This window comes from Mustelus asterias, chromosome 10 (assembly GCF_964213995.1).
Source record: "Mustelus asterias chromosome 10, sMusAst1.hap1.1, whole genome shotgun sequence".
Taxonomy (NCBI): Eukaryota; Metazoa; Chordata; class Chondrichthyes; order Carcharhiniformes; family Triakidae; genus Mustelus; species Mustelus asterias.
In genome coordinates, this window is record NC_135810.1 from 96,255,055 (window position 1) to 96,278,028 (window position 22,974).

Here is a 22,974-nt window from a genome sequence, read left to right on the forward strand (position 1 = left end):
TCTCTGGAGAGAGTGAATATTTAAGATGATAGATGAGCTGCTGATCAAGTGAGCTACTTTTTCCTGGGATGGTGTTGAGCTTCTTGAGTGTTCCTGGCACTGCACTCATCCAAGAAAGTGGAGAGTATTCCATCACATTCCTGACTTGTAGATGGCAGACAGGATTTGGGGACTGGAGGAGAGGTACCCACTGCAGAATTCCCAACTTTTGACCTGCTCTTGTAACCACATAATTTATATGGCTAGTCCAATTAATATCTTGTCAATGGTAACTGCAAGATGTTGATGGATGTTCATTGAATGAGGCCAGAGTGTTAAATAGCCTGGGACTTACACCGGAGAACTGAACAAAGCTTGACACCTGGCCCACCAGCTCTACACTCTGCTTGCCCCAAGTTAAAATTGGCACGTCCAGAAATCATGGGCAACATGGTGGCAGAGTGGTTAGCACTGCTGCCTCACAGCGCCAGGGACCCGGGTTCAATTCCCGGCTTGGGTCACTGTCTGTGTGGAGTTTGCACGTTCTCCCCATGTCTGCATGGGTTTCCTCTGAGTGCTTCAATTTCCTCCCACAGTCCGAAAGACGTGCTGGTTAGGTGCATTGGCCATGCTAAATTCTCCCTCAGTGTATCTGAGTGTGGCGACAAGGGGATTTTCACAGTAACTTCATTGCAGTGTTAATGTAAGTCTACTTGTGACAATAATAAATAAACCTTTAAAACTTTGATAATCAGAAGAGATGTATAATGGGAAGCTAAATTGATTTTGTAGAGTATCCAATATCACCCAAAGTCAAAACTACCCCAAAGATCCTTTGCAAAAGTCACACTGGAAACTAATGTGGACAAATATTCCACAGGAGTCTGCGTCCTTAGGAACTTCTTAGAGAAATCTGATGCTGGTAATTATTCAGAGGTTGTTTTGAAATGAAACTACAACAGTCGAGTTTAATTGATAGCTTCAGTGACTGGACCAGTCACGGTGATTTGTGCCAATCATTTAGTTGCAACTCTGATTGATGGATATGTGAATATGAAAGAACATTAAGGAGGATAAGTAGGTTCAGTGGAACATCTAATGCTGATAAATATTTTATGTGCTCCAGCTGCTGTAATTTTATGCTATAGCATGTTTAGAAATATATGAAACCATGATCAGATCTTCGTGTTTAGACACTTTATTGGTTATTAACTGATTCTATTAACCAACATTCTAAGTAGACTTGCTGAGTGTTGTGTACCCATGTTTGTTCCTAGTTGGAACAAGATCACTTTAAGAGTCTGGTCACGTGACATATTGATGACATCATCGGCCATTTGAGCGGGCAAATGGGCAGTGTATTCTAACAGCCTATATAGAGTAAACACCTTTCCAATAAAGTCTTGTTTGCTTCTACCTTTGTGGTTGCAAGGCTACCCTTTAAACTTAACACAAAGAAAACTGGCGATGAGGAAGTTGGAACCACACTGGCAGACTGGTAAAAAAATACTGAAAAATATCCTCGCTCCGTGCTGCAGTCATCCAAAAAGGATTAAGCAGATAAAAACATCACTACACCAAGGCTGGCGATGGGGAGGGGGGTGCCAAATTTGGGTGGCAGCTATCAATGGAACCAAACTTTAAACAAAGATTTTGGAGAAAACGACATTGAAAAGAAGTTTGCCACGTGCTCTGCCCAGAAAGATCACGGGGAGCATTGTGAGTACAAAAACTACCCTTCAACAATAACTTAGACCTGGGGGTTTTGCAAAACTTGGAAGTAAACAGGCTGAGCTCAGGGTTACTTTGTTCGAAAGAAAAAGAAGTGAGGAAGTGCTAAACACTTTGTGGCACATTGTACTTACGCAAACCCTTCTCGCCGTAAATATGGTGAGAGTTTTTGACGCTGTGGGACTGTATGATGAGAACACTGAGCAGTGGGGTTCATATACTGAAAAATGTGACTACATTGTCCAAGCAAACTAAATTGTGGCAGACATAGTAGTCCCAATTTTCCTGAGCTCCATGAGGGAGGAAACATTTGGGGTGGAGGGGCGATACTCCAAAAAAAATTTCAAGTGTCGAATTTGCGTAAGCTTTTCAGCGGGAGTTTCAAAATGAATCTCCCACTCTGTGCACCACAGAGTGTACTAGCGTGAAATTCTTTGGACGGGGTCTATTCCTGCTGGAGAATCTGGCGACATCATAGCGCAGAGCGGGCCACTGCACATGCGCCGATCTGACCGCGCCGAGATCGGCACATGCACAGTGGCCCTGCACTGCCGGCCTCCTGATCGCTGGTCAGCTCAATCACTGGCCAGCACAGCAACCCCCTATCACTGGCCCTCCAACACCCCCACTGCCCAATTGCTGCCCCCCCCAAACATGTCCAGGCTAGCCTCAACACCTCCCCCCCAACCTTTCACAGCACCGGTCTCACAACCCCCACTGCAGTCTCGACCCCCCCAGCAGACTGACCCCCCCGACCCCCACCCCAATGCCCAGCCCCAATCGCTGGCCTCCCTCCCTCCCTCTGTTAATCAACCCGAGTGCAGAGTGGCAGCGGGACCCCCCGTGCCCCACCGATCTTCCCCCAGAGGCCCCACCCCATCAGGCCCCACCCCCATTAAGCTGATGCCTGGTGGGCAGTGCCAAGGTGCTCCCTGGGCATTGGCACTTTGCCCCTCGGGTAGTGCCAGAGGACCGAGGCTGACACTGCCAAGGTGAAAATTCCCCGGGGGGCATCCCCTTTACCCCGACTCAATTGCCCCCCCCCCCTTCACTCCTGGGGGACGGGCCACCAGCTCTCTGCAAATGGGGAGCTATAGCAAACCTCGCTGAAGTGACCCACTCCTGATGCCAGGTGGTGAGTGGGGGGGAGATGCTAGCAGGGCCAGAGCTTTCAGTCCCGGATCTGTTAATGGGATTCAAATTGTATTATGATGCGCATTAACATTAATCATGCAGCTGTGCACCAATTTCTGGTGTGGAGCTGACAACGTCGGAAATCTGGCGCCCGGGGGATAGAGGCCGTGACGCCCAGCGGGGAGCCTGCGAAACGGCCTCCACTTGAGTCTCCTGGCCTATTGCACTACAAAAGCAGCGCAGCAGGCTGGGAGAATCGCCCCCTCAATCTCCTGCGAAGTCTGGTGAGCCTGAAAAATCAGGCTTGTAAACCTATAATAAGATTGAGGACAATAATGCAGGGCCATTTCTCACCTTTGGCCATCACTGAGAGGTTCAGGTTCCATAAATGTAACTGACAGAAGGTGAATCAATCACACAGTTCATAGCTACTTTAAAGAAGTTCATAGAATCATAGAATCCTACCGTGCAGAAGGAGGCCATTTGGTCCATCGAGTCTGCACCGACCACAATCCCACCCAGGCCCTATCCCCATAACCCCATGCATTTACCCTAGCTAGCCCCCCTGATGCCAAGAGGCGATTTACCATGACCAATCCACCGAACCCGCACATCTTTGGAGGAAACTGGGGCACCCGGAGGAAACCCACGCAGACACGAGGAGAATGTGCAAACTCCACACAGACAGTGACCCAAGCCGAGAGTTAGGTGAATGCTGTAAATTTGGAGATGTCTTGAACAACATCATTAGAGACGGATTAGTGTATGGGTTAAGAAGCAAAGCTATCCAGAAAAGGGTGTTAACAGAAAGCAACCTAAACCTAAAGAAGACTTTGGGAGTTGTCGTCTCTGTGGAATTGGCAGCTCAGGAAGCCCAACAATTAAGCTCGAGCAATATGGTACATCAGTTATCAGCTGAAACCTGAACACAGACACAGGTTCAAAATTACCATTTATGTGCAAAAACTGGGCACACAGCAACAGCTTGTTGGAGTAAAGATGCAACAATTGCAACACTCATGCAACACTGAGTGGGCATGTTGGAGAAAGAAACAACAAATTCCAAACAAAAATTATAAATGGAAAGAACATGGTGTATCAAATGGAAAACTGAATAGAGGGATAAGGATCCATGGGATACAAAAAGAGCATGAAAAAGGACCAGAGTCATAGGCAAATGATGAACTATCATTGAACGTACTAACCATTGTGGGCGTTATAAATCATTACTGGGTCATTCCTTTACTAGATGGACAACAGGTGAAAATGAAGAAAGACACCAGAGCAGCAGTTTCTTTGGTACCAGAACGGTTTACCAAGAGGAATTACGACATATCGCCTTAAAACCCTCAAAGATAAAACTAAAAACCGATATTGGACATATTGTTCCACTGAGGGGCCATATCGATGTAAATGTGCAGCTAAATGGACAGATCGCAGACTTGCCCCTACACGTTGTTAAAGGAAACTATCCAGCATTAATGGGGAGAACCTGGTTGGAAAAGATCAAATTAAACTGAGCCGAGGTGAATCTCATGTCAGATTCTGAAGCAGGTCATAAAATCATAGAATAGAATCATAGAGTCCCTACAGTGCGGAAAGAGGCCATTCGGCCCATCACATCTGCACCGACAACGATCCCTCCCAGGCCCTATTCCTGTAACCTCACAGGTAGGCCTACCGAAGATTTAAAGGAAAATGCCATTGTCTTTAAAGGAGAGCTAGGAAGCATGAAAGAGACCTCAGTCAAATTAAAGATTAAGATCGAAAGTCAAGCAAGATGCTTAGAGACTAGGTCAGTGCCATATGCAATCAGGCCTAAGGTCGATGCAGAATTAGAGAGACTGGTCGAGACAGGAGTCCTCAAAACCATTCATGTAAGTATTGGGATACACTGCAAGTGCCCATGATGAAGAAATATGGTTCGGTATGCATCGATGGTGATTTTAAATTCACTATTAATCCAGTACTGTGTACCCTCTGCCTTTAATTGGTAATCTATTTGCTGGGTTAGCTGGAGGCCGGCATTCCAGTGAAGTTGACCTTAGTCAAGCTTAAATCAAAATAAATATGGATTCAGATTCACAACAATGTTTGACAATTGTGACACACAAAGGGCGATTCAGATATAAAAGACTTCCATGTGGCATCATATCTAAACCTGTTCCCACATGCCGTGGATCAAATTCTAAGTGGACCAGAAGGAGTCCAGTGCTACTTAGATGATATCTTAGTTACTGAAAAGAATGAAGAAGAGCATCTTCACAATTTAGATCCTACATTCCAGAGACTACGGAAGGAGAAATGTGAATTTTTCAAATCTTCTATTGAATACCTGGGGCACATCAATTATGCAAAGGAACTGCACAAATTTCCTTCAAAAGCAACAGCCATAACTGAGACACCTTCTCCTCAAACGTACATCAACTTTGATCACTTCTGGGCTTATTAAACTATCATAGAAGGTTTGTCCCTAATCTGGAAAATATTGTCAAGCACTTACACAACTTCTTGTGTCAAAACTGGAAATAGAAGTGGGTGGATCAGTGCAGGAAGGCCTCTCCTCACCATCACTGACATTCTACCAGGAAACAATAGTGGCCTCCTTGCGAGCTCGGGGGTGGCCCTCCTGATCAGGCATGCTGTGACCCTTCGAGGATACTCCCAGGTAGCAGGTGCCAGCTCCATTTAGATAGGGTGGATAGTGATAGCCTTTTTCCTCTGATGGAGAAATCCAGCACGAGGGGGCATGGCTTTAAATTGAGGGGGGGTAGTTATAGAACCGATGTCAGGGGTAGGTTCTTTACCCAGAGGGTGGTGAGGGATTGGAATGCCCTGCCAGCATCAGTAGTAAATGCGCCTAGTTTGGGGGCGTTTAAGAGATCCGTAGATAGGTTCATGGACGAAAAGAAATTGGTTTAGGTTGGAGGGTCACAGTTTTTTTTTAACTGGTCGGTGCAACATCGTGGGCCGAAGGGCCTGTTCTGCGCTGTAATGTTCTATGTTCTATGTTCTATTGCAACAGCAACCCTGCCCTCAGCAACAATCATGTCCCCTTTGCTTGGCTGACCCCAGCAAACCTGACGTCCTTACATAGGTTCAGGGGCCTCTTCCATGGTTGCTGGCACTGGACAGCTGCAGTCCCATGTGGCGACCACTCTGGTGGTGCTGCTGGGACTTGAACAACCGTCAGCCCTTTGATTGGCCAGCAGCTCTTGAAGATGGGACCTTTGACCTTAAAAGGACAGAAGCGCCAATGCCACGCAGTTAATAGAATTGTGTTGTGACTTCCAGAAATGCTGCAGTGGAATTACCCCCCCAGCTTTCAGCATGTCATCATTCAGAAAATCTATTCTTTAGTTGTTAAGGCCAGGATTCTTTGTAAATCCTGAGATAACTGTCCCTTTGAATATTTTAATTAATTATCTGACTGATACACAGAAGTTCCCCATTGCCTGCAAACACACCCCGGTTAAACCCATATCTGGGTGGGATCGTGTCAAGTTCCAAACCTGACCTCATACTTTGGGGGTTTCAATCCCCGCCCACACCCAAAGCTATCTTCCCTCGGCAATTAAAATTCCACCCATGAGTTCAATTCCCAGCATGGCAAATGGAGAATTTAAATTCAGTTAATTCGGGGAGGCAATGGCCTAGTGGTATTTTCGTTGACGATTAATCCAGAAACTCAGGTAATGCTCAGGGGACCCGCCACGGCAGATGGTGGAATTTGAATTCAATTACAAAAAATCTGGAATTAAGAATCTATTGGTGACCATGAAACCATTGTCGATTGTTGGAAAAATGGGAAATCTGCCATCTTTACCTGGTCTGGCCTCCATGTGACTCCAGAGCCACAGCAATGTAGTTGACTCTCAACTGCCCTCCAAGGACAACAAGGAATGGGCAATAAATGTTGGCTAGCCAGTGAGTCCATGTCCCATGAATGAATAAAAAATAAATAAATAATTCTGGAATGAAAAACTAACCTCAATAATGGTGACCATGTCCCTGTCAGAATGTTTAACAGCTCAGCTGGTTCACTAATGCCCTTTGGTGACAAAAATCTGCCATCCTTACCTGGTCTGGCCCTTTTGGAGCTAGCTATAGCAATGTGGCTGACTCTGAACTACATTCCGAAAATGGCCGAGCAAACCAGTGAATGGGAAGTCGGGGTGGGCAATAAATAAAAGTGATGCCTACACCCTGTAAGCTAAAATTATTTCACTAAAGCTAGCTATAGCTTTTTGACTTTATGATTTTAGGATTATCATTGTCAGGCATAAGAGGCTGGCCTCCCTCACACTGAAACCAAATTTACCATAAATGTTGACATTGAAGTTTGAAGCCTTGAAAAATCCCCCTAAAAACAGGGGTCGACATATACACCGAGTATAAAAGTGAACCACTGACATGGGTGTGGGTGGTCGTCATTTTGTAAGATCATCAGCATCCAATGCAAAGAATGGGTGTGTCTTAATCACCTGTGCATTTCACAACACAGCCTGTACAACCTGTTCAATCTCTTGCGCCCAATTAAAGAGTAAAACATGCATTTGTGAGGTGAAAAATTGAGACTGGCAACTTATAGGAGTACATGCAAAAACACGTATATGAAAAATGGGGTTGTCTTATATACTGTGATTTATGGTAAGTCTGAGTTCAAGTCAAATTGTAAACAGTTGTTCTGAGATCTCTCCTCATCCCTTGCTGAACAGGCATACCTCAGAAGCGTGTATAAAATAGAAGACCTGGCTATGGCCAAAGTCAGTAGGCCCCTGAGAGTGGGAAGGAAACCTGTCTGCAGGTAAACCTGTCGGCCATGGGTACAGCAGTTCCTGCTCACAGCCCTGCCATTGGGGCATGGAGCTTTCGTACAGCTGCTGCCAGAGGCTATCTCCATAGGTGTGAGCTTATCCCTAAGCAGGAGGCTGCGACAAAGCCGAGAAGATCCCTGCAGAGCCCTCACCTTCCCCCGTCATTAGCTTCCCAATTTGGTAATTATAGCTTACTTACCACTGCTGGGAGGGTAGTGCTGCCACTGATGCCCTACTCCCCAGAGATTTCCCAGAGGTGAGAATGCATCGGCCAGCCAACCCAGCATCCTAATTTCCATTTTTCCTCCTGGTCCCAGTTTCAAAACCCACCTCTGTGGGAACAGTTAAGATCCAGCTCTATGTCGTGAATGAGTATGATTTGGTGGCCATTACAGTGACACGGTTGCAGGATGGTCACGACTGGGAGTTAAATATCCAGGGGTATCAGACTATTTGGAAGGGCAGACAGGAAGGCAAAGGAGGCGGTGTAGCTCTGATATTTAAGGATGACATCTGGGCGGTAGTGAGAGATGATATAGTTTCAATGGAGAAAAAGGTTGAATCCATTTTGGGTGGAAATTAGAAATAGTAAGGAGAAAAAGTCACTGATAGGCGTAGTCTATAGGCCACCAAATAATAACATCACGGTGGGGCGAAAAATAAACAAAGAAATAACTGATGCATGTAAAAAATGGGACGACAATTATCATGGGGGATTTTAATCTACATGTCGATTGCTCAAACAAGTTCGGTCAAGGCAGCCTTGAGGAGAAGTTCATAGAATGTATCCGCAATAGTTTCCTCGAACAGTATGTAATGGAACCTATGAGGAAGAAAGCTATCCTAGATCTGGCCCTGTGTAATGAGACAGAAATAATTAATGATCTCACAGCTAAGGATCCTCTCAGAAGGAGGGATCACAGTATGGTTGAATTTCAAATACAGATGGAGCGTGAGAAGGTAAAATTCAATACCAGTGTCTTGTACTTAAACAAAGGAAACTACAATGGGATGAGGGAGGAATTGGCTAAGGTAGACTGGAAGAAAAAACTTTATGGTGGGACAATTGAGAAACAGTGGAGGATTTTCAACATGATTTTTCACAGTGCTCAGCAAAAGTATATACCAGTGATAAGGAAGGAATGTAGAATAAGGAATAATCAGCCATGGATATCTAAGGAAATAAAGGAGGGTATCAAATTGAAAGAAAATGCATACAAAGTGGCAAAGATTAGTGGGAAACTAGAGGATTGGGAAATCTTTAAAGGTCAACAGAAAGCCATGAAAAAAGCTATAAAGAGAAGTAAGATAGATTATTAGAGTAAACTAGCTCAGAATATAAAAACAGATGACAAAAATTTCTACAAATGTATGAAAGTAAAAAGAGTGGCTAAGGTAAACATTGATCCTTCAGAGAATGAGAAGGGGGATTTAATAATAATGGAAAATGAGGAAATGGATGAGGCATTGAACAGGTATTTTGTGTCGGTCTTCACAGTGGAAGACACAAAAAAACATGCCAAAAATTAATAATAAGAAGGCTATGGCAGGTGAGGACCGAGAAATGGTCATCATCACTAAAGAGGTAGTGTTGGGCAAACTAATGGAGCTAAAGGTAGACAGGTCTCTTGGCCCTGATGGAGTGCATCCCAGGGTACTAAAAGAGATGGCAGGGGAAATAGCAAATGCGCTCGCGGTAATTTACCAAAATTCACTGGACTCTGGGGTGGTTTCAGCAGATTGGAAAACAGCAAATGTGACGCCACTATTTAAAAAAGGAGGTAGACAAAAGGCAGATAACTATATGCCGGTTAGCTTAACTTCTGTAGTGGGGAAAATGCTTGAATCTATCATCAAGGAAGAAATAATGAGACATCTGGATAGAAATTGTCCCATTGGGCAGAGTCAATCAGCGTAGATGTTCAATTCTGTCATTGCAATATCAAGTGATCTCAATTCACCCTTACCTGGATTTCACTTTTTGCTTCTTCTATGGTCAAGATCGAGTGATTCTTATGCTTCCCTATAATACTGCACAGACTGCAAATGCTCGAATGATCTTGTTTGCAATAGAGCTTGAGAGTTTCCTTGTGCTCTTCGCACTTCCGCAAAGTCTTTGCTTCTATGGGGTCGACCAAAACATGATCTTTGAGTAGTGGTTTCTCACTGTGTGGGCGAAGATGGGTTACACAAAAGAATGTCTCGCACTGGACACAGCTCATTGCAGCAGGTACATCTTCCTCAAAGCAGTAGTCACAGATAGTTTTCCTTTCCTGGCACATTGACAGTTTCTCAATCTTTTCAGCCAGTTTGGCATTCTTAAGCAACCGTGGCTTTTCAGCAAATTCAATGTGGCATTCTGGACAGATATAATGCTCCTCTGGTGACTTGTGCTTCAGGTGATCTTGAATGCATCTTAGGCAGAAGCTGTGGTCACAGGTGAGAGTTATCGGGTACGAGAATATCTGCAGGCAAATAGAACAAGTAACTTCATCCTTGTAGCTGTCCACAGGTTTAATGTAACCAGCCATTGTGACCATGTAACAAAATGGAGGGTGATCAACTATTTATATACTCATGGGATCTTCCACTTTTTTTTACCTATATTAGTTTATTTGAGCGTGTAAAGAAACAATAATTTTCCAACCGATTTTCCTTAATAATTGCAACAATCACCTTCTTAGTTTTAATAACCATCTATTGTGCAAAACATCTAAATGAGAATTTTGCTATTTTTTTCAAAGAGAATGGTGTAGTCCACAGATGTCTTTCTCCATTTAGGTACTGTCAGCAGTTGGAATATTGGACTTTATAAATACTTAATATTTGTTTTAATTAAATGAGTATGATATGAAATAAGATCCCTGCTCATTGGTTATGCAATTTGTAAAACATAAAGGGAGGGGGTTAAATGTGATAGAGGTGAAGGGATATAGGCATTGGTAAACTGTACAAAGATAGCTGAATGTTTCAAATCATCCCACTTGTAAAATGGATTTCTTTTCATTCAGGAATCTTATATTTTATATGTTGCAATGTGTTTTGATGCACAAAGCATTTCACTGGAATGATGGGGTAATCAACTTGATCTTCACCAGTAGTGCAAACAGTTAAGTACAAACTTCTGCTTAAGCAAAGATTAATGAATAAGATAATCTCAGCAAGGTGATTAAATGGTGCTGCAACTAACCTGAGTGACGTGGCTAAGGAAAGGAAAAATTCCTTCTGTGAACTATCCAGTGACACTGCTTGTTTCCGCTGTTTACAGCCAATGAATCACCTTTTGGCTGCTGTTGTTTTGCTGAGCGCAGATTAGCAGCAGCTATGTATCCAGGTTTGCTGGTGATACAGAGGAAGTAGCAATGTAAGCTGGCAAAAGGAATGAAATGTATTTAGCTTGGGCTCACTCTCTCCGTGCGCGGGAATGGCAACGTGGGCTCAAAATGCAGAGAGTTTGAGAAGACGTGAATCTCGCCGGCGAGATCGCGTTTCCAACTTTGAACTAACCTCACTGGCGGAGTGATGTGGAACACGTCGGGTAAGGATGGGAACCTAATTTGAATGCATCAGCATATCATTAGCGAGCACTCACGGTGCATACCCACCCCTCATTAAATATTCAGCTGGCGCCGGCGTGACATCACATCGGGGCCATTTGCAACAACTCTACATGAGCATAAAGCTGACACCTATGAGGGAGGTGTCGGAGGTGACTTCTCGGGCAGTCCAATAGTCAAGGGGCACCAGGGAGAATGCTGGGGATGCAAAGAAGTGCAGCTTGGGGCCAGGGGTGAGGGTCACTGTTGGCTTTGGGTGGGAAGGTGATTTGGGAGATGTGGGTGGGCCTTAGTGGCCTTACCTTCCCTTCATGGCAGGACGCCCTTACTTCAAAGGGATGTGCTGGCTTCCAAGCAGAAGTCGCTTCCTGGTTCCTCTGTGCAGGATTAGTGTTCAAACAGTAACTGAGTGGGTACCCTTCCTTGTGGGAAGCTGCAAAATGGGTGGGAGGAGGCCACAACAGAGGGGCAGTACTGGATGCCACTTAACCACGCACTACGTGAAAAAGTTTTTTTCTCATATCGCTTTTGTTTCTTTTTAAATCTGTACCCTCTCGTTCTTGATCATTTTTTATTTTGATTTGATTTATTATTGTCACGTGTATTAGTATACAGTGAAAAGTATTGTTTCTTGCGCACTATACAGACAAAGCATACCGTACATAGAGAAGGAAAGGAGAGTGCAGAATGTAGTGTTACGGTCATAGCTAGGTTGTAGAGAAAGATCAACTTAACGTGAGGTACATCCATTCAAAAGTCTGATTTTATGAACAGGAACAGATTTTCCCCATCCATTCTGTCCTAACCCTTCATGATTTTGAATCCTTCTATCTAGCCTTCTTTTCTCTAAAGAAAACAGTCCTGACTTCTATCTATCTTCAGAACTGAAGTTTCTCATCCCTGGAACCATTCTTGCCAGTGATATTCATGGGCAAGTTTGGATGGGGGTGGTGGAGCGGTGCTGCCAGTATTGACTGTTTGGGAGCAGGTGGTGGGACGGACAGAGTGCCGGCATTGACTGTTTGGGAGGGGGGGGTGGGATGCTTGCTCTGATAGAAGGAAGAGGATGTTGGCTCTGATCACAGAGTGTGGGGTAGAAGGTGCCCTGATCTCAGTGTAGCCGGGTTTTGCTGGCGTGTTTAGGCTCCGCCCCTTTAGGTGACACCCATCTTTTTTTGTCAGAAGATCTGGAGAGAAAACCTCCTGTTTCTCTCATAGAAACATAGAAACTCGAAGCAGCAGTAGGCCAGTCAGTAGGCCCTTCAAGCCTGCTCCGCCATTCATTTTGATCATGGTGGATCATCAAATTCAATATCCTGATCCCACATTTCCCCCAATACCCCTTGATCCCTTTAGCCCCCAGAGTGTCAGTTTTCTGACACTTTGCCATTTTTTGGTAAGATTCCACCCAGTGTCTTATACAAATTCGCATAATCTCCTTCATCTTGGACTCTGTGCCCCATTAATAAAACCCAGAATACTCTGGCCGTAGTTTTCCAGCCGCATTGTGCCTGGAGCAGATCGTGCTAAACCGGGAAAATTGCATGTGGGCCTGAAGTCAGGTTCGGCACCTGGTGCCAAACAGTTTGTGATCTTCCTCGTCCTGCTCTGCTGGCACAAAATGGATCTCATCCAGAAAGAGCGCGGGGCTGATTAGCATGAGAGTGACTGGATTTCAATCTCATTAGCAAGTTTAGCATGTGATAATCTCCCCCTCCTGGAATGTTCCCAGCGCTCCCCCCTCAGCGGGAAGCCACATGGACACAAATCAATACTGGTCCCTTGAAGTGTGGTCTAAACACCATGGATGGCGAGGGCAATTGAGGAGGTGAGTAAATCTAGCACTAACCTCCAGGGTGCAAAAGAGCAAGTTAGCCACTGCCATGGTGCAGGGTGGGATTGGGGGCCTACAAAGTTGCAGGGGCTGTAGGTCCACAGATCAGGGCCCACCGCTGGGTTTTCTCACTCCCTAGGTCCTCAGCCATGTTCCTCAGTGACTGGGCCATGCCTTTGTCTCTGCCACCCATGGCTACAAATTCCTGCAAGAGTTTTAACAACACCAGGTTAAAGTCCAACAGGTTTATTTGGTAGCAAATACCATAAGCTTTCGGAGCACTGCTCCTTCGTCAGATGGAGTGGAAATGTGCTCTCAAACAGGGCACAGAGACACAAAATCAAGTTACAGAATACTGATTAGAATGCGAATCCCTACAGCCAGCCAGGTCTTAAAGATACAGACAATGTGGGTGGAGGGAGCATTAAGCACAGGTTAAAGAGATGTGTATTGTCTCCAGACAGGAGAGCCTGCAAGTCCAGGAGGCAAGCTGTGGGGGTTACTGATAATGTGACATAAATCCAACATCCCGGTTTAGGCCGTCCTCATGTGTGCGGAACTTGGCTATCAGTTTCTGCTCAGCGACTCTGCGCTGTCGTGTGTCGTGAAGGCCGCCTTGGAGAACGCTTACCTGAAGATCAGAGGCTGAATGCCCGTGACTGCTGAAGTGTTCCCCCACAGGAAGAGAACAGTCTTGCCTGGTGATTGTCAAATTCCTGCCCCAGACTTTCCACTGAGGTTGCCACCCTTGCAGTGTTGGCCTGGGTGTCATGCGATGCCGACACCATCTCCTGCACCTGAAGGCCGTGCGACTCTTTTCCAGCATTTTCTACTTTTATTTCAAAACTCTGAAATTATTCAAGACAATGTGACAGAGAGAAACGGTAGAGTGCACAAAATGGAAGGAATGACCGCCTTTTTCATTTTAATCTTTGCCAAGTTGTCCTTGCAATACTTTAATGTAATAGTCAGCTGACTTTGATTTATAACATAAAATGTAAAATGCTTTTCACATTAGCGTACAGCAATTCCAAAGCAATACAATGAGTTGCAATGTGGGAATAATGAGTCAAAGCACATCACTGGTTATAAATGTTCAGTGCCCATGTATATGACACAATTAGCAAACACAAGTTATTAATGTGCCTATTAAATTCTTCTGAAAGTGTCAGAGACTGTACATACATACCAACTAATAGCCAGTAGTTATTAAAGGCAGAGTATTGAGTTTGACCACAACAGATTTTTTTTAAAAGATGCCCATTTCAGCATGAAATCAAACAGATTGCACCAAAGATTCATAATATAGAAACATAAAATAGCACCGTCATTTCAAGTGCTTACCAACCACTTAAATAATGATTATGGAATTAATATTAAGCCCTGCAGACATCTTGGTAATTATATCCTTCTTGAGGATTTGGTTCGTCTTCAAGCCCGCAGGCAGGGGGCAGGTGCACATTCATTAATCTTATTACTTAACTGACTGCTTTTTTAATTATAAAACAATGGGAGTATGAACTATCTACCGAACCTATGACGCCAAACCTTCAATTTGTATATTCAAATGTGTCTGCCTGTGTTTTGTAAAAATGTTACTGACAAATGCTTTAATGTTGCATTCATTCAATGAATCTCTGGACAGGTTCAAGAAGCTGGTTTCAAAGCTTGAAATGTTTGTTTCATGACATTCATAAAGCAAAATACAATTATCATCTGAGTCATTCTTAGGATTTTTTTCACCCTTTTTTCCACAGAAAGGATTTTGGAAAATGTTGCTATCCATACTGGATTTTTAAAACCAGTGTGCATGAATTTCTGCTGAGGTTTCGGCAGAGAGCCACCTCCTCGATCAACTGGGCCGAATGACCTTTCTCTGCCCTGTAATTTCTCTGTAATTCTTGTGAGCTGTTTTGCTTTTCTATTCTTCACGCCAAAGTGGATAACCTAACAATTTCTCACATTATACTGCATCTGCCAATTTCTTTGCTCACTGGATTAAACTTCCCATATGCCTTTGTAGATTCCTTGGGCCAGATTTTCATGGAGTCAGGACGACTCCAGACTATTTAAAATGGCGGGTGGGACCCGATTTTTGGTGGTGCATGATAAGAGCGTGAGGGATGAGCCCACACCCTGCAGTCCCAACCTGGCCAGCTCTGTTGCAGGGGAGGTATCTCCCAGCTTCCTGCAAGGGGCAGCACGGTGGCATAGAGTGGCACGGTGGCATGGGCGGCACGGTGGTACAGTGGTTAGCACTGCTGCCTCACAGCGCCAGGGGCCCAGGTTCAATTCTGGCTTCAGGTCACTGTCTGTGTTGAGTTTGAACAAAGAAAAAGGAAATTACAGCACAGGAACAGGCTCTTTAGCCCTCCAAGCTTACACCAACCATGCGACCCAACTTAACGAAAACCCCCTACCCTTCCGGGGACCATATCCCTCTATTCCCATCCTATTCATGTATTTGTCAATCCGCCACTTAAAAGTTACGATCGTATCTGTTTCCACTACTTCCCCCGGCAGTGAGTTCCAGCCACCCACCACCCTCTGTGTAAAAGACTTGCCTCGTACATCTCCTTTAAACCTTGCCCCTTGCACCTTAAACCTATGCCCCCTAGTAATTGACTCTTCCATCCTGGGAAAAAGATTCTGACATCCATTCTGTCCATGCCCCTCATAATCTTGTAGACTTCTATCCGGTCTCCCCTCAACCTCCGTCGTTCCAGTGAGAACAAACCAAGTTTCTCCAATCTCTCCTCAGGGCTAATCCCCTCCATACCAGGCAACATCCTGGCAAATCTTTTCTGTACCTGCTCCAAAGCCTCCAGATCCTTCTGGTAGTGTGGCGACCAGAATTGAACACTATATTGCAAATGCAGCCTAACTAAGGTTCCACAAAGCTGCAACATGACTTACCAATTTTTAAACTCAATGCCCTGGCTGATGAAGGCAAGCATGCCGTATGCCTTCTTGACTACCTTCTCCAGCTGCGTTGCCACTTTCAGTGCCCTGTGCACCTGTACACCCAGATCCCTCTGCCTAACAATACTCTTAAGGGTTCTGCCATTTACTGTGTATTTCCTATCTGTATTAGACCTTCTAAAATGCATTACCTCACATTTGTCTGGATTAAACTCCATCTGCCATTTCTCCACCCAAGTCTCCATCTATATCCTTCTGTATCCTCTGATGGTCCTCATCGCTATCTGCAAACCCACCAACCTTTGTGTCGTCCACAAACTTACTAATCAAACCAGTTACATTTTCCTCCAAGTCATTTATATATATCACAAACAGCAAAGGTCCCAGCACTGATCCCTGAGGAACACCACTTGTCACAGCCCTCCATTCAGAAACACACCCTTTCGCTGCTACCCTCTGTCTTCTATGACTGAGCCAGTTCTGTATCCACCTTGCCAGCTCACCTCTGATCCCACGCGACTTCACCTTCTGCACCAGTCTGCCATGAGAGACCTTGTCAAAGGCCTTACCATGTAGACAACATCCACTGCCCTAACCTCATCACTTCCTCGAAAAACTCGATCAAGTTAGTGAGACACGACCTCCCCTTCACAAAACCATGTTGCCTCTCGCTAATACGTCCACTTATTTCCAAGTGGGGGTAAATCCTGTCTCGAGTCCTGACACTTCTGATGGTTAGCACTCTGCCTCACAGCGCCAGGGACCTGGGTTCAATTCCGGCCTTGGGTCACTTTCTGTGTGAAGTTTGCTCTTTCTCTCCGTGTCTGCGTGGGTTTCCTCCGGGTGCTCCAGTTTCCTCCCATAGTCCAAAGGTGTGCGGGTTAGGTTGATTGGCCATACTAAATTGACCCTAGTGTTAGGGGGATTAGCAGGGTAAATGTGCAGGGTTACAGGAATAGGGCCTGGGTGGGATTGTGGTCAGTACAGACTCAATAGGCCGAATGGACTCCTTCTGTACTATGAATTCTATGATTCTATGAATTTACGTAGAGTTGAGCCAGCTTCTCCATGATCCATGGTTCACTGCCCCTAAGAGAAGTTGTGAACCACAGTCTGGATTAGGGAAACTTTTGAAAGGCAAGTTCAAATGGCCTTACCCATGCTCCCTCCTTGGCAGCTCATGCCCCCCATCCACCCCATGGCCCTTCATTTCCTCAGTGCTAACTCATGGCATTTCAATGCCCAGAATCCACTCTGTATGGAACCTATGAACCCCACAGTAACAATAGCATATGTGGACCTGCTTTAAAAAATAACTTCTCATTGATAATTTTACTTAAAGTATCAATAACAGAAGGTGGAAAATGAAGTATAATGTGAGAGGTGTGAAATAAAAATAGAAAAGCAGAGGAACAGAGAGACTTTGGAGTCCATGTCCCTGAAGGTGGCTGGACAGGTTGATAAAGTGGTGAAGAAGGTATATGAGATTCTTGCCTTTATTAGCTAAGGCATGGAATATAAGAGCTGGGAGATTATGCTGGAACTATATAAAACACTATTTAGGCCAGAGCTGGAGTATTGTGTGCTGTTACCTTTGCTGCACTATAGGAAAAGTGTGATTACACTGAAGAGAATATAGGGAAGATTTATTAAGATATTGTTAAGGCAAGTTACGAGGAAAGATTGAATAAGCTCGGGTTGTTTTCTTTGAAACAGAGGAGGATAAGGGGGGAATCATTGAAGTGTGAAAAAACATAAGAGGTATCGATAAAATGGTTAGGAAGACCACATTCCCCTTGGTTGAGGAGCCATTAACCAGGGGATGAGGCAGGAGAGTGGAATTCTTTTACAGCTAGAGGGTGGTGGGAATCTAGAACTCACTGTCTGAAAGGGTGGTAAAGGCAGATACCCTCAAAACAATCAAAAAGTGCTTGGATATGCATTGGAAATGTCAGAACATACAAGGCTACAGATTAAAAGCTGGAGATTGGGGTTAGGCTGGATGGTTACTTGCCAGCCAGTGCAGACACAATGGGCCAAATGGCCTCATTATATGCTGTCATTTTGTTCTCCTGCTGTGGCATACACAATTTATGATGCAACCATTTCAAATTCTATTTAAAGGGATTCTGAGTTGTTTTGCTTTCAGTAACATGTGGGATTTTTCATGTTGAGGGATTTGGAGGTACTTGTAGTTACAATTGTATGCTCTGAATTGTTAAGCAACATCTGGTATTACAGTTATCTCTTGATGAGAACCCTTCTAAGAATCTCACTCTGGATGGAGGGACAAGTGCAAGTGAGAAGCTTCTGAGAGGAATTCTAAAACTCCCAACCGAGTGCATAGTACCTGAGCCGCATTACTGCTGCCCTGAGAGGGCTATTTTCATGGAGGCTTGGAGACTTCAGAAAGAATGTGGGCTACTTTATAATTTCCAAAGAGATGCAACCAACTGCAGAATTGAACATTTTGTGAACTGACTCCAGGTTGCAGCAACATCATTTTTTTTACAGTTCATGCAGATATTAAACAAATGTATAATATCTGGACATATTCATCCCTTCCCCATGGACATCCAAAGCTTGGACTGTGGTGTTCACATTAACTGGGTGTCCAGTGAATCTCTGTCCATATCATCCTGCAAGTTCTTTCACACACTACTATTACCTTCATCAATCACAGAAGGTTCCACTCTATCAATGTACAAAGGGTGTGTGATGATTTGCAGCGCATCAAGTTAATCTGTGCTGGCTTTCCCAGCAGCTGCCATGATAATTACATATTGTGTTAATCATCCATCCCCCATGATTTTTCATGCACGGTAAGTTAAAGGTTAGCTGTTTGGAGCCAAAAATGATCCTTGCACATCTGGCTTGTGGCTCCTTGAGAGAACAACAGCAACAACTCAGCAACAGAGCTCCACTACAATCGGGTTCAAATAGTCATTTGGTAGTACAGAAGTTGAGCTTTGCTGAAAAAAGACATTTTGTCAAAGCATTTTGTCTTGCAATCTCAGAACAATCGCAAGAGTACCAATGTCAGGGGAAACAACAACTTCATACTATATGAGAAGAGAGTGCTGATTGGTTGGCAAGTGTATTTTTATTGGTAGAGCCGTTGCCATGCAGAATGCACCAGTTGATGGTGACTGACAGTTAACTGTCAAGCATTGTTTGAAATTTAAAACAGAAAGCTTGACACTGATTGGTTAAGTCATCGCCCTATGGAATAAATTAGCAAATTACTAACACTTATTTTGTTTAGCTGAAAAAGCTGCAATGTGTGTACATGTTCTTTCTGTCTGTAAATAACATGGCCTTGTGTATTAATACATGTAGCTTCCAATACATGCAAATGTGCTGTACTGTGAGTCTGACTGATAATCTTAAATCGGTTGTCAGTGTAACTTTTAGCACACTCGGGTTTATTTAATAAATGATGCCCAATCACAGAATCACATCTAATATTGGACATTGTGTTTTGAGTTTTGCAAGTGCAGGCTGGTTGGATCCTTTGCTGATTGTGAATAGCAGAAGGAACATGCTGTTTGATATGATCCGCTAGTCTTTGGGACATACGGTCCACATACTTAGCATCTTACTGGTACTGAAATTCATATACCACATTACTCAATTGTGTGATGGGCAGAACATTTTTTGGCTTAAAGATAGCATCTTGTTGGTGGTGAACATTGTTCATGTTGCTACAGAATAGTAGCAGCATGAAACAGCTAGCTTCACCTATTACTCAGATTTTTTGAGATACTTTGCCCTTCCAGGGCAATCTGATGTAAACTGAATACTTTTCAAGGCTGAAAGCCTTCGGCCCATTCATGAGTTTGCGCGATATACAGCACAAAATGATCTGCCGAGGGTAGCCATTATCCTGCAAGATGTTTTTGATGCACCCTATTTCAACATCAAGCTTGCATAAGCGAGCATATGGCTGGGGCCCTATTTACAAAGTTGCTAAGAAGGCCAATCTCATAGCTTGTGGAGCTGTAAGAATCCCAATGTGTAGATCGACCGATGAAAGTAGACTTGTGGTAGACTGTGGTAGAGAATCTCCTGGCAGATTTTTCAACTAGTATGTCAAGGAAAAGGAGTTCATTTGACGGTTTTATTTCAAAGGTGAATTTGAGAGCAGGATGGAGCCCATTATGAACTGTAAGGAAATTATTACATGCAGCTGTCGATTGAGATATAGCAAATGTATCATCCACATATTGGAACTATTATCTGGCTTTTAATTTAAACACCTTCCAAGCATTCCAGTTCAATGAGATAAACAAGGACAGTAATTGACTCTTTAATTCATTCAACTGTTTCTTTCTTTATTTAACATTTCAGATACCATGGCCGGAATTCTCCCCCAAAAATTCTAAGTGTCGAATTCGCAGGAAAACTGGAGTAATTCACGTTGTTTTTTTCAGTGGGAATTCAGAATCTCCCACAATCTGTACACTGCAAAGGCCACCAGCATGCTCATAAAGTGGTTATACACCCACTGGGATGACACTCAATCAATCTATCTGTCAGACTGAAGGAGAAAATTGCCCATAATCATTGTGAGACCAGAAGAGGTCTCTCAGACTTAAGAATCCGCATCAAGTTTGAGGAAGAGATCGCAGAACTTAGAGTCATAGTCATAGAAGTTTACAGCATAGAAAAAGCCCTTCAGCCCAACTTGTCCATGCTGCCCAGTTTTTAGTATTAGGCTAGTCCCAATTGCCCACATTTGGCCCATATCCCTCTACACCCATCTTATCAATGTAAAAAAAAATTAAAAGACTGTCAGAAGCCTTTTTTTAGAAAGTTGTTAGAAGGTATTCTATGAACTTATGAACTTGCCCAACTTGACGAAGAGCACCTCCCACCATGCACATGGATAGACCAGTGTCGAAGCAATTGAGTGAGGATGCCTCCAATCTAGTGTTCACAAATGTAACACCTGAAACATTGTTGAGAAAGTGATTGTGCATTACCATCAGCTAATTCTTTTTCTTCTCCACTGCAGATACTCACAGACAGTTAAACAACCAAAAGGGTAGACAGCCTGCCCCCAGCTCTCGCTCCACCTGTGCCTCCAGCTCCACCTGCACCTTGAGCATCACCTCTGAGGTTGCCTCAGAATCCTCAGAGGATGCACCATCACACCATTCCCCAGCACGCTACACCAGCAAAGAGCAATTCACCTTGTGGTATTCATTTTAGAATGGATCCAGGATCACAATCTGGCCAGCACATCACCAACATGGACCCAGATGGAGGATCTGACAACACTCAGAGGACTGTTGGAGACCAGGCCCATGCTGAACCCCATGCAGATGACGAGCCTCTGGATTTGACCACAAGAAACTTGATGGAGACATTGGAGACAGGCAGAAGAACATCAGGCACAAAAGCCAGAGGCCCCATGCAGACTTGAGCAAAGGCTGGGGGTGGACTTCTACTCTGTGAGTACTGTCATAGCTTCAGCATGCAAATGCTTGGTTTCCTCCATGGAGAAGGGGAAATCAGCATAGCAGGCCTGATGATATAGAGTTCTCAGTAAATGTGGGAAATGCACACAAACTACACTGCATCTCACCAAACATAGTTACACTGCAGCAATGGCTAGGTGAGAGGGGGATGAGGCACCTGAACTTCCCCCCAAGTGCTTCTTTTCAAGATGTCAGGGAGGTGCCATCATGCACCAGGGAGCAGAAGTATCTGAAGGACACCCTGGGGCTTCATCCTAGGACACTCCAGGTTCTCTGTCTCTCCACCTCCTGTCTTCCAGTGGCCCCATCACCTCTAGTGGGTCAGGCTGAGGAGGGTGCACCTGCACTTGTTCTGGAGACCCTCAGCAGGTAAAAGTCCTCTAAGCCTCAGACCATCAAAGGGTGGCCACCAAGGCCACCAGGTAATGGGATCTAGTCAGCAGGCTACCTCCCCCAGGCTACCTCCTGGGATGAACCCAGACATATTAATGGAAAAATAAAGATTATTTCTTCCTCTTCATCAAATGAAACATCTGGCTCCTCCATCTCACCCTTTGCAAAATCATGGAATCATAGAATCCTACAGTGCAGAAGGAGGCCATTCGGCCCATCAATCCTGCACTGACAACAATCCAACCCAGCCTCATCCCCGTAACCCCTGCTAATCCCCCTGACACTAAGGGGAAATTTAGTATGGCCAATCCACCTAACCCGCACACCTTTTGACTGTGGGAAGAAATTAGAGCACCCGGAGAAAATCCTCGCAGACACGGGAAGAATGTGCAAACTCCACACAGACAGTGACCAAGGCTGGAATTGAACTTGGGTCCCTGGCGCTGTGAGGCAGCACTGTGCCACCATGCCGCCCAATTTTCTGTATCAACAGATGATTACATAAGTACACACCTTCCCTTTGCTAAGTGAGACTGTGCAGATTACAGCAAACCTCAATCATCCTGGACATTCTTTCTGTTGAGTATTGAAGTCCTCCACCTGAGTAAACCAGGCAGTGCAGCCTCATTATTAACCGTCCTGTCACCTGCTCTATTGTTATCCTTGTTGAGGCATTGGCAGCATTGTACTTCTCCTCAGTGGCACTGTGCATGTTTCATAGTGATGCCATCAGCCAGGTGCTTTGTGCGTATGCCCTATTAACAAGGAGCCAACCCTGCAGTCACTGAGGGGAATAAATACTTGTGGCACCTGTTCAGGATGTAAGCATTGAGAGAGTTCCCTGGGTAGTGCACACACACACCTGAAGGATTTGTTTTCTGTTATCACAGACCAGATGCACAGTCATAGAGTGAAACCGCATTTTGCTAATCAATGCTGGGCTGGTCCCAGGGAGCTCTCAGTGCCACATGTGTGCAGTCAATTGCCCCTTCCACTTGTGGGGATCCCACAATTACAGCAAATCCCACAGCTCTGGCTTGTTGTCAGTCTGTCTGTCTCTCGCTGTCTGGTTCTCAAGGTCTGCATTGAATCTGACAATATCATTTGCTCATCTGAAGAGGGCA

The 22,974-nt window shown here is 44.6% G+C and overlaps 1 protein-coding gene across 1 annotated transcript in view; it reads right to left on the reverse strand.

The window, feature by feature from the left end:
• LOC144499465 (E3 ubiquitin-protein ligase TRIM62-like) overlaps positions 1 to 10,192 on the reverse strand; it is a 45,902-nt gene extending 35,710 nt beyond the window's left edge. Inside the window, exons 1-2 of the mRNA XM_078221453.1 lie at positions 9,629 to 10,192; positions 5,915 to 6,079 (exon numbers count right to left, since the gene is read on the reverse strand). Of these exons, the coding sequence (XP_078077579.1) occupies positions 5,915 to 6,079; positions 9,629 to 10,192 (729 nt within the window). The remainder of the gene's footprint in view (positions 1 to 5,914; positions 6,080 to 9,628) is intronic.
• Positions 10,193 to 22,974: the final 12,782 nt, after the last annotated feature.